The 12710-nt window shown below is 42.9% G+C and overlaps 1 protein-coding gene across 1 annotated transcript in view; it reads left to right on the forward strand.

Moving 5' to 3' along the window:
- The window catches only part of SYNE2 (spectrin repeat containing nuclear envelope protein 2), a 189253-nt gene that overhangs the window by 8763 nt on the left and 167780 nt on the right, over positions 1–12710 (forward strand). The window contains 1 exon segment of the mRNA XM_040557776.1: positions 10531–10646. Coding sequence (XP_040413710.1) covers positions 10568–10646 — 79 coding nt within the window. The 5' untranslated portion in view covers positions 10531–10567.

A 12710-nucleotide genomic window follows, 5' to 3' on the forward strand; every position in this document is an offset into this window, starting at 1 on the left:
GCTATTTTAAATACCTTTTACACCATGTAAAGTGGTTTCAGCGTTAATGGGAGGCTGGTTATGAGTCTCTACAAAGACACTAAGCAAAGAATTTCAGTTGCAATCTGAAGGAAAGAAAGATGAGTAAAATAAGTAAAAGAACAAAATTACTGCAGTGCGCTTGGTGAAAACAGGCAGTGTTTTCCAGTCTGTTTGGACCAGGCAGTCCCCTTGGTGAGAGTTAAACTCGCTGTGATGGCAGCCGATGCCCTGCCCCTTCCCTTCCAATTGTGAGAAGCGACCCGGGTCCAGGAAGCGCCGAGGAAGGGCTGCGATGAGCTGCTTGCGGAGCCGTTCGCTGGCGGGGTGGGAGCAGCACGCCCGAAGGTCAGAGGTCTGCCTGTGCCCCACGGCGCTGGGACTGCGGTGGCTGCGGTGCACCCACTGCCAAAAGGAGCCCAGGGATTGCTCCTGGCTGCCGTCACGCAGGGACAGCTTTCATCTGCGGTTGGAGAGGGGCTTCTAGGAGCAAAACGACGATGCTTGTCATCTTGTGGGGCGCGGAAAAGATTTTACACAACTTGAATGTAGCAGCAGTTTAGGATTTATTTTGTAAATAGCAAGGTTAGATTGCATGGTTTTAACAGTACTTAATCTGCATTTATCAGCAGCAAATTTAACACAGTGATTTCAACAGAATTTGCTACAATAGGAACAGTGAAGATTCGAGAATGGCAAGGTTCACCTGAAACTTCCTGCAGGGTCCTGGTAGGTGTCTAAATCCACTTGTGGGCTTCCAAATTACCCCCTACAGTAAATTACTCACCCTACTCCCTCGTTGGCATTTGCCCAAGGGCGAGCTTGTTCTTCAAAGGGTCAGCCCTGATATGCACATCCCCTCAGGGATCTTCCACCAAGCCTGCCCTTCTGGTCCCTCCTGGCACGGACACTTCTGGTGCTGCCCGGAGCCCAGGCTGCAGGGTCCAAGGCACAATCAGGGAGTGCCTGTTGGTGCTCACCCATTCTGCCTGTTACCCGCTGACAAAGGAGGGCTGATGTAACATTAGTTGATCTTGAACCATAGCTGAGCTGGGGAAAAGCTACTCCACAACATTTTTTTCTTCGGCCATTGTATTTGTAAGCTAAAATGATTGACTTGTAGTCAAACTCGGATTCCTTACCATGCTGTTCTTGGACTCTGATGTGATCCATCATTTCCCCATGAGAGATTACAGTGCGTAGCTGCTTTAAGGCAGCACCATCCTTTGTTCGTGGTCATGGCCAAGGAACAGTCACATCGAGGCCTCCTGCGGTCGTAAGCCTCAGCAGGTCCCATGGCAAGTACAGGATGGAGCGTGCCCGCCAGGGTAGCGAACGGCATCGGTAGGAAGAGGCGTGTATGCACTGGATGTGCTTCCCAGGTCCAGATCTGAGGCCACATTGTGTTTCTCACGTTATTTTTACGATAATTCTTCCCCACAGCACTCTTATCTGCGGGAGGTGGCCTTGGAGCTTCGGCACGGGCAGCCCGTGGAGCGGCAGGGAAGCGTGCGACCATGCCCTGCTTTGGAAAAGCTTTTTCCTTCGGGCTGTGTGGCAGCAGCAGCAACGCACCATATGACTGGCATGGCTTTTTGCACCTAGTTGGAGACTTTGGGGCAGTGCACAGCTAGGTTTGGGCTGGGGAGTGCTTTTGGGCTGTGACTTAGGGATTGAATTGTCATCCTAGCCCATGACTTTAGTGAAGGCATGAAGTCACCATGGTATTTTTGGCTTCCTACGTAGTAGCAGTGTGCTGGGCATGGCATTGGCCTTCTGAGCCCTTTCCGAGCCCTATCAATCTCTCTTTTTGCACGAACAGTTGTGACTTTGAGTTCTAAGCAGTTCTTGTTTTTATTAATGATGCAGAAATCTTGGAAACCAGTTAAGAATTCACGTTTTCGTCAACTTTTTAAAGTATGCTTTAGCATTGTGTTTCCACTTGGGAACAGATAAATGTGAGACAGGCTCTTGTTCTGAGTACAAGCAAATTCGTAAAATTTGACCCATGGAGGTGCATGATGCATGTGTGAACAAGGCTTAGCTCTGTTAATAAAAGCATTTGTGTGTGTGTTAACAACAGCATGGAGTTATTGCCATTTTCAAACTGTGTAATTGTACCAGGATGACTGATATATTGCCACCCACAAAAAACAGAAAAGGTCAGGAAAGACACTTTTCTAACCGCGTTTGGGAATTGATTAATGCAATGAGAAGATCCATTGTGTTTCTGTAGCAGGAAGTATTACAGATGTGTAAATCAAAGACAAACCAGCAACATTTGCTGGCCTTAAAAAGTGGTGTTGCTTTTGTATACTCATGCGCTTGTCCTGGCACATTTTCAAGATTATAAATAGATCACTGGGAAGTCCCTGGATAAGAAAAATGCGCTGTTGCTGGTTGTCATAAATAAACTAATAAGAAATGTCTTGGTCTTTCAGCTCTTACTGTTTGGAGGAGTCCTTACTTGTGCGTATAATTTCAGCGTGTCGGTTCACATGAGTTAAGACTATTTCTATGGCAATGGGGTGTAGTTTTGTGTCTATCTCTGTATTTCTTGCAGATCCAATGTTCTCTGGGCTTGTTTTTTTTTTTTTTTTTTTTTTCTGAGCAGAGTTGTTCAGCCTTTTCCAAACTTTTTCTTTTTTGATTCCTTCATCTCCTGCTACTGATAGTTTAGCAACACCCATGACCGGACTGGTTTCAGCATTGTCCCAGGCAGTCCAGCGTGTCTCTAATGCCACTTCTTAAAGGACTGGCTGATACCCGTCTGATGGGAGTAGGGTATTATGTGGGATCAGAAAGCTATAGCCTCTTTTCCCTATCGCCTTGAAAGTCATGGAAACCTAATGGAAGACCACCTTTTTCCTCCAGAAAAGCCCAGAGAATGTGCCACTTACTGGATGATGACAAATCTTTTCAGTGGTGCCCAGCGACAGGACGAGAGGCAACAGGCACAAACTGGAGCACAGGAGGTCCCGGCTCAATACGAGGGGGCACTTCATTACTGTGATGAGGGTGACAGAGCACTGGGACAGGTTGCCCAGAGAGGCTGTGGAGTCTCCTTCCCTGGAGATATTCAAAACCCACCTGGATGCCACCTTGTGCGACATGCTCTAGGTGACCCAGCTTGGCAGGGGGGTTGGACTAGGTGATCTCCAGAGGTCCCTTCCAACCTCAGCCATTCCCTCGTTCAGTGATTCTGTGAATTTATTTATTTTTTTCTATGAGAGAGTAGTCAGCTCCTCGAGTAGTGGAAATCAGGACGGATCTATCAATGGTGTTCTGATTTTTCCTACCTGGGGATCTGGCTTTGAAGAGAAGGGGATCAATGTGCTTGCAGGGTGATCCTGTTCCAGCTGTGGACATGAATGCAATCTGAGGCCACCCACAAGAGCAACATTTGCAAGCAATTTAAATGTGAAAGGGATGAACTTCACTTCGGACTTTCAGCAGAGAGAATGTCTTAGTGGAAAGATACTGGAAAATGCAGGCACCCACAGCCCCAAACCTGGTACTTAGAAATGGTGAAACCATTGAGGAGGTTGGGTAGGAAGTGTGGCTGTCGAACTTCAGTGCTGTGGGAAGTGCTCTGACTTAAGAGCAGTATGAGCACTTTGGAAGTGAGGGGAAAATAACAAACATTGTGAAAACAAAACAACCAAACAAATGGGGGAAAAAAAAAAAGCAACCACACACACACACAAAAACACAACCCAAACCCAGACTTGATCAAAGAGGTTTTCTTTGATAATTCTTCAGCTCATATTATCATGAGTTGGATCCCAGCAATTTGCCTTTAAGGAGACAGTGACAGACTTACAGAAGGATTGCTTGCCAAAAGAAGGTCCAGCAGTACTTTGCAAGGCTTGGGACTTGCAGTTTTGAATGTTACTGCTTCTCCCTGAAAGCCAAATAAACTAAGGTCTTAGTTAATAAGGAAAAGGGTCTTCAGTCAGCCTGCATTGTGGAGCTCTGCTTCCTTTGGGCCCGTTCACCAAAGATAAAAATCTGCTGTTTGAGTCATGATGTTGGCTCGACTGAAGACATGAGTAATAATAATCTGTTGCTAGGAGCAGCCTCCAGTTTACATCTGGAGGCCTCTATGGAGGGAAAGGCTTTGGAGTCCCAGAGTAGGTCATAAATAACCAGTGGCACTTCAAAGAAGGAAAAGTAAAAACAAGCGGTTTGAGATGCCATGCAAAGACGACTGGAATTCCTCTTGCAACACCGATGGAGAACGTGTAGCCAGCATAACTGGGGAAATATAGGGCATGTGTCTGCAAAGGCAAAAACATCGAAGTAGGGACTTACCGGCAGTGGGCTATAATGCTCACCAGCCTCTAGACAGCCTTGTTTGCAGAGTAGCTGCTGCTTTCAGCTCTAAGGAGTGCGCTTGTGAGCTAAGTCATGCAAGGGGATTCCGAGTTTGGCTTGTAAGGAGGACTCTGAGGGTACAGCTGTGCAGCAGGCTGCAGCGCGTACAGGGACGTGCAGGATGTGGCTGTAACTCTCTGTGGACATGGGGCAGTGTGGAAATCACGCCAGCTAGTTTATCTTGCTTCCTTGTTAGGGTGCACTACTGTTTTTTGTGTTTTCAGAATTAATGAAATGTGCATTTATATTTTAACTACAGATGTACACATTCTTTTGAAAACAGCAGTAGTTTCACTGTAGAGGAGCGTTCTCTTAAACTGCTATTTTATTTTTTAATATGGTGAAATCCTACTATATTCTGTGATTGGAGTAACTGAAGGATGAAATCTGTAATCCACACTGATCCAAACTGAAACATTAAGGCTATGAAATCCTTGCTAGTGAATCTACCAAAATCCATCTGAAGCTTTTTCCCCTCTTTCTTCTGAGACAAGCATGGTTTTATAAAGACTGATTAAGAAGAGCATTGCTTAAGTCTCATTGGGACTTAAGTCTTACTGGAGATGTGGTATTTAAATCAGTATTGTCTATTCTCATGATGATCTCTCTGGAATTTAAGGCTGAGGTATGATTATTTTTAGGTTAGTTTCCTGAGATTTCCAGTCTGGTCCCTCCTCATAGGTTTCTTTGTCTCTCTGTCAGTGTGCCTATGTCTGTGTGTTAATACCCATTATATTTTTTTAATTGTCTGAATAATTTCAGCTGAATATGAGAAATGAAGAGAGATTCCAAGGAAGTTAGGTTGAAATTATGCGATATGACTGTGCTGATCCAATTTCCACCAATGTTCATAGATGTCTATTGTGAGAGCAGCTAGGGAGGTAGGGGAAGAAGTTCCCTACCCATACCCACTAGAGGAAAGCCTGGGTTTGAGTCTTGTAAGTGTCCTTGTCACGGGGAAGGCTTTTGTTGGCGATTGAACCGTTTGAACTGCAGGTTGAGCTCAGGTGGTCAAGAAATTGCTCCTTTGGAAAACACCAGTTAAAAGCTTTTCCTCTGAGCAGGACATTTGTAATGGTCCTTTCTTGCGTGACTACTCGTATGTCCAAGACAGGAGGAGCTCACGCAACAGCTAAGGAGCAATTCACTTAAAGTTAATCAACGAGAAACAAACCCATTGGAAACAAGGTCCCAGCATTCCTGGAGCTGTCTGTTTGGCTCTGTGCTCTTCACAGGTTATTTCATGGACTATCCCAAGGTGTAAGCACTTAAACGCTTTCCTGTATTAATGCCAGACTCTTCAGAAAGATGGAAAGATGAGGGCATTCTCTTCACCTTTGGTTTTATCTCCCTGAAAGGGCATGTTTTCATTTGAAAGCATGCACTTTGTTTTCAGCACTACAGATATATATATTTCAGAGTTATTTGGTATTTCATGGGACTGAAGGATTTGGTTTAGCTCTTCAGGTTTATCGAGTTGTTATAAAACAATATAATCAACTGAAATATGAAGTAGAGAATGTGGTAGTTTGTAAAGCCTATGAAAAATGTTCCTAGGCATTTTTACCAATATCTTGACAGTTTTAAACTCTTTGGAGGTGGATATGATATAGTTACATTTAACATGCTCTATTTGAATGAGTTTCTGGGGGGGAGGGCAAAGGGACTAGCGTATTGTCCCCATGTAATCCCGTCTTAGACAATCTGCCCCGTGTACCTTTTAAAGAATACTAATCCTTGCAGGTATGTCCTCTAGCAGTGTGTGCGTTTCCCTTTCAAAGCAGCTGTGGAGTCTTCTGCTGGGGCAGGGCAGGAATCGGAGGTAGGGTAAAATGTGTGTGCTGTTTTAGATGGTGAAAGGATGGTTTCAGGGCAGTGAAAACTCTGCAGTTTTATAACCTGCACTGAGGATTTGTTGAGTGGATTTTTGTGTTTAAAAAAAAGATGATGTATAAGTGTATTCCATTCTCTGGATAAAGAGGGAGGCCTTTATTTGTCCGTAAAACAGAATGGGAGCATATGCTTTTTTTTTTTCCCATTTATGTGTATTCTATGATCATGTGCCATAATTTACTTGAAAGGAACCTCTGGAAGTCATCTGGTCCGACATTCCCTGCTCAAAGCATTAATGCTTTAAATTTAAAATATTTTCTTCTTTAAAACCTGAAAACCTTATTAACTTTTACCAATTTAATGTCCAGAGATCTGAACTAATATTGGGGTCCTATCACATTAAGTTCCATATGAGGACATAAAAGGATGTAAAATCAACTATGTGGTTGCTGTAGCTGGCAAGGGATGAGGACAGAGGAGGAATGGTCACAGTAAGGTTAAAATTGCATTATTTTTTTTCCCTGAAACTTCCATCGATGCTGTTCATGGCTCTTGCTTCTTTTCCTATTATCATAGAGGAATTTTCATGCCAGATCCCATTCCTTTTCTCTGGACTATTCTCCCAATGACTTTAGTATTATGCAAGGCAGGTGAACATGATTTGGCTCTGCCTATGTCACCATCTCAGATCTGGATGCATTAAACATATGTGTGTTTTCGCCGTTGGTGATTTTGTGCTGCATTGCATGCCTTTAAAAGAAAACCCTTAAGCAGTGTTTACTAGAAAATAAGGTTAAAAATGGGAATAAACTTATGTTAAAGAGAAAGAGAACATGCATTGTAACTGGTATTGAGTGCATGCTCCAGACCTGCAGGGGCTGGTTCATGGTTTTGGGACTTACTTCTAGTTTATGCTGATGTGTCAGTGTTTGTGCTTCTAGTCCTATCACTCTTCCTTTACATGGGCACCCAATCCAAGTTATAACCTTACGTGGTGGTTTTACCCAGTGGGGCAGCCGAGCTCCACCACAACCACTCTCTCACTCCCCCTCCTCAAAGGGAAAGGGGGAGAAAATACGATGGAAAAGGTTCAAGGGTTGAGATAATGATAAGGGAGATTGATCACCAGCTCTTGTCACAGGCAAAACAGACTCAGCATAGGGAGATTAATGTAATTTATTGCCTATTACTAACAAGCTAGAGCAGTGAGAAACTAAAAACAAACTAAAGACGCCTTCCTCCCATCTACCTTCTACCTCCTCTCCCCAAAGCGATGCAGGGGAACAGGGAATGGGGGCTGCGGCCAGTCCCTGACACTTCATCTCCGCCGCTCCCTCATGGAGCTCTTCAAGAACTGCTCCCACGTGGCTCCGTACCACGGGGTCCATCCCCCAGGAGCAAACTGCTCCAGCACGGGTCCCCCACGGGCAGCAGCTCCCCCCAGACCCCTGCTCCTGTGTGGGCTCCTCTCCACGGGCTGCAGCTCCGGCCCGGGGCCTGCTCCTGCGGGGGCTCTCCATGGGCCGCAGCCTCCTCCAGGCCACATCCACCTGCTCCACCGGGGGCTCCTCCACGGGCTGCAGCATGGAGATCTGCTCCATGTGGGACCCATGGGTGCAGGGGGACAGCCTGCTCCACCAGGGGCCTCTTCCAGGGGAACTGCTGCTTTGTGCCTGGAGCACCCCCTACCCTCCTGCTGCGCTGACCTTGGGGGCTGCAGGGCTGCTTCTCACTCCTCACTCTTTTTTTTTTTTTTTTTTTCCCTTTCTTAAATCTGCTCTCACAGAGGCTCAAACAGCATCACTTATTGGCTCTGGCCAGCAGCAGGTCCATTTTGGAGCCGGCTGAAACTGACCCTTATCTAACTTGGGGCAGCTTCTGGATTCTTCTCACAAAGGCCACCCTGCAGCCCCCTGCTACCAAAACCTTGCCAAATAAACCCGAAATACCCTAGGTCCAAATTCAGTCAGGCTCATTGCTTTCACTTGTGGATTCATTGTTGCCCAGCTTTTCTATTTCTTAGATATCTCTGAAGGTCTACACTTTGTCACTGGAAAATTTAAGGCAGAGGGAATGCGGGTAACTGCCTGTGCCCTGGGAGCAAACAGCAACAGGTCTGATGGTGCGGTTTGGATTTCGTTTACATACCCCCCAGTTTGGCTCTTTCTGTTTACTTAGTAGCCTTCCAGGTGGCAATCACAAAATCAAATTCAAGACATACAGTGATAACCACAAAATAATAGGGCTGCCTGACATTTTGCATTTTTAGGATTTGGTTTTGTGTTGCTTGATCTTGAGAGGCAAAGGAAGGAGTTTCCCAGGAAAGATTGCATAGCCTTGGGCATAGGCAGTGCTGCTGGGAGAACTGGATTCTTGTCCAACACCTACCCTTGAGTTCGTGTGAGATGCTAGCTCTGGCACTTAAACCCCAACTTTTATCAGTGGCAGCTAACTGTGCTTTTTTTCTGGTTGTCTGACTTGAGACTCATAGCTTGGGAACAGAAGACTTCTGAGAGATCTCCATGACTGCAAGTACCAGTGTCCTTTAATAAAAGCAATCACATTATGTTGTCCATTTCTGAACTATTCCAATTTTAAAATCACGTAAGGCCTTTGTGGCAGTTGCATGTGTTTGGAGCCTTTGTTAGAACCCAGTATTTAGTAATCTTCTTCCGATTTCCATCCTAACCTCAAGGCATGATTTATTTATACTGTTTTGTTCTTGTGCCTGCCAGAAATTAAGAAGTCCTTTTCCTCCCCTTCTTGCTAGGCTAAGCAAGCCAAACTCTTCTAAACTATTTTTTCCTTTTTCTCTGATAATCTAGGTAGCTCCTATCTTTACCTACCCCAGCTAGATTTCCCTTTTCTGGTATCTGGTGGCTTGAATTTTACTCTTAAGTTAGTGGTGACTTGCAGAAACAGTGTGTATCCACAGTTGGAATCAGTACTTTGTACATATGAAATAGCATCTATTTCACTGGAAAACCAGAGTCAAATTAGCAAATTTTTCCCCTTTATTCTCTCTGTACCTTTGCTTGTCATTGATAAAATGTGGGCAATAACCCCTGATGCGGTAGGTGCTGTAAATGTGAATTGACTGATGTTTGTGAAGTGTGCAGATACTGTGGTGATGAATGCCACAGAGAATCTTGTGAGGAACTTAACAATCCTGTCATCAAAGCAGCTCTTGAATAAAGCACAAGGATGTGCATTGTTCAGGAAGAGGAAGACAAAGCATTGAATAGCTCCTCATTAAATGAGTGGTGTCCCTTCTGTGCAGGGAGTGAGGAAAAATAGTATACAGTGGAGTAACCAGAGACTGCATCATGAATCATACGCACAAGGGACTGAATGAAAATTTCACTGGCATTCTTTAATGTTGTATTTCTTTACTCATCTATTCACACCCTGTATTTTTGATGTATGGATGAATTGCTAGCATCTGGTGTATTAATCCTAGTACTTCTGATGGAAAGGGTATAGGTTTTTAGGTAACAAAGCTTGTTTAAGTTGAGCCCTTATTTAATTTTCAGCTTTATTAATTTTTGAGTTCTTCATTAAAAAAAAAAGAGCCTCTAATTCAGTATCCTATAGTGGCAAATTGAACAATATTACTACTGCAGTAGCAGAAATGGTGTTATACTTTTAAGAAAGACAGAGCATATCATTCATAGAAATTACATTGGAGATAGGGAACGTATCCAGGAAGAGGAAAATAGAGGAGCTAGAAAAAGACTCCCTCATAGAGGATGAGAAGTAACAAAAGTACCAGGTAGAGTCAGCAGTTGTGATTATCCGCTTTTGTTAACTGCTGCTTCTTCATTTCAACTGAATCTTTGCAGATTCTGCATTCATTGCTTACATTCTACAACAATCATCTGGGCAGGAAGAAAAGTACAAAGATTTAAAGAAAACCTTGGAGGTTTGTCAGTAGCAAATCTGCTGAAGGCACTGTGCACCTTTGCCAATCTGGCTTTCTTAAAGAAAGTGACAAAGTTTAAATTCTCCTGATCATAGTGCTTTTGTTTTGATGGCTAGGTGAACTTAAGTCCGTGATTTGTACTGTGGAGTATTGCTGGCCCCCATTAAAAATAAAGTGAGCAAGCCAAGGGACAAAAACTTTGATTCATGCAGTAGGAACGTTACCACACTTTATTACGTGTGAGCTACAGAAACCAAGGGAAGAAAACCCCAAACAAAACCCATGTCTCTGTGTATGCCTTATCTTTGATATCAGCAATTTTAATGTAAAACTCTACTGGTTTATTTGTTTGTTTATTTATTTATTCTTTATAATTTCAGTTTGGAAATTGAGTGAAGAATCTCCATAGGATTTAATATGGCATCAATGCAGTCATCTCCCTCAACAGAGGAGCAGGCTTCCTCCGAAATAGATGATCTCCATCTATCGCTGCAAGGTAGGTGACTGTAGTTTTCTGTGCCTTTTATAATGTGGAGTTTTGGTAAAACCTGTGACCATGCACAGGTTGAAGGAAATTCTGAGAAACCTGTTAAAATACAAAACTAGTGTTATGATCAGTGTAGTTTGTTCTTGGCACCTTTTTTTTTTCTGATGTTCCTGTTTGGTGAAAAACATTTCAGCTCAGAAATGAAAGATTACAGCTCTCGTAGTACTTTCTCATGGTACTTTCAGAGCTGTTGCCTTTTTTGGTGCAGATGTTCTCACTGGTTCTTATGCTTTGTTACTCAGAATACATGTTACTGTAAACTGTTTTCAAGGGAATTGCCAGCATGAAAACATTTGTGGTATTTGATTAGTTTCCTTGTTTTCAATTAGCTGACAATTAGTTGGTTGCACTGAGCTGTCTTAATGAGGCTATTAACTACGGTACAATTCGTTTCATTTTTTTTCGTTTTATTTATTTTTCAGCCTTATTACTTTATCACATGCATGTGTAGAAAGATAGCGTGTGGCCAAAACAAGCAGAAAATTTTTGTGGCTTCTAAACAAATTTCCTACAGGTCAAAGTCTTTCATCATTCATGCTTATTTGCAATGAGCTGTATCTTGTTTTTGCTTGCTTTCACTTACTGACTGAGTGAAGCAAGCACTCACAAAGTGATTTTTAATTGTTCTATTTTAATGGCAGCTACCGGTACAGTTAAGAGCTAATCAGTGCATCAGAACTGGCCTATCGGATAGTCTTTCTGCATTTTCCTTAATCTCCTGTTTAATTTTATTCTATAAGAATTTCCTGGGAAGACTGATTTTGCTCTGAATGTACTCATGAAAATATTCATGGAGGTTTTATCGGGGAGTCAAGTCTAGACAGCAGGATGAGCACTGCTGGAAAGCCTGTTTTGAATGTGTTTAAAGCCTGGTGGTTTTAAGATGGATGGGCCAAGTCATGTTTCCACAGAACTATTTCCTTTTAGATCACTTTCAATGAAATGACTATGGTGCTTAGTTGAGAGTAAATATGTTTAAGACAGATGGTGCAAAAGAATATTCTTACAACTCCCTTACAATCCATATTTGCACTAATATTGTAATTGAAGCCTGTGTTTTGATGAGTGAGTGTTAACAGTGGTCTAAAGCCAAATGTCTTTAATGGTGAATTTTCTTCCATTTGTTTCAGTGTTGTTTTCAGGAGAGCAAGCAAAAACTCCTAGCAGGAGCAAGTCTGGCTGTAGCACCAAGCACAGACAGATGCACATTTCGTGTGCCTGTCAAACTCGGTTTTTGGTAGTCAAGAAATGCATTTGGAAAACACTGTCTAGTTTTAAGGCAGTAGATAACAAATTAGTTACTTGGGATTTTAGACAAAAGTTTTATTTTGAAATTATAATGCTATTTTCTGAAAAGTCAGATATGTCGTAGTGTTTTTTTGATCAAAATCTAAATTAAAAGAGCCCTGCTTATTAAAATTGAGATGACTAAATAATACTTCTATGCTGTAATAATTTGAGCTCCTAGACTATGCTGACATGAACACAGTGCAAATCTGGAGCCAAGCTGTGTGTGCTTGGACGCTGGAGAGTTCCCTTATAAGTGGCATAAGCAATTTTTCTAATGACTGAAGATGCAACAAATGGTGCAGACACATCTGATGTATGGAGCAGTGATACTGCAGCATGTGTCTGGGTCAAATAGGCAAATGGAAATGCAGCTGTGATGAAGCACAGAAAACATGTTCCCTGACATGACATACAGAAACCATTAGTAAACTTACCTGCAGATCGATGGTACAAAAGATCAAATAATAATAGGGTCGCTCAATGAAAAGCTGTGTTTTTTGTTTGTTATTTTACATGATAAGAATCTTGGGATTAGATTTGTAAAGCAGACAGACTTTGATTACTGTAAATCGTCAGGTTCACCAGGACAAATGTCAGAGAAATGTCGGATTCATGAAAAGGCTGCTCTTGTCTTGAAAAGCAGCTCACTTAGTGGGTGACTAAAGGTTTTTGTAATACTGGTTATGATCTGCTTCTCAAGTTGTTAGGTTATAACTTGAGAGT

The sequence above is a fragment of the Cygnus olor genome, chromosome 5 (assembly GCF_009769625.2).
Source record: "Cygnus olor isolate bCygOlo1 chromosome 5, bCygOlo1.pri.v2, whole genome shotgun sequence".
NCBI classification, from domain to species: Eukaryota; Metazoa; Chordata; class Aves; order Anseriformes; family Anatidae; genus Cygnus; species Cygnus olor.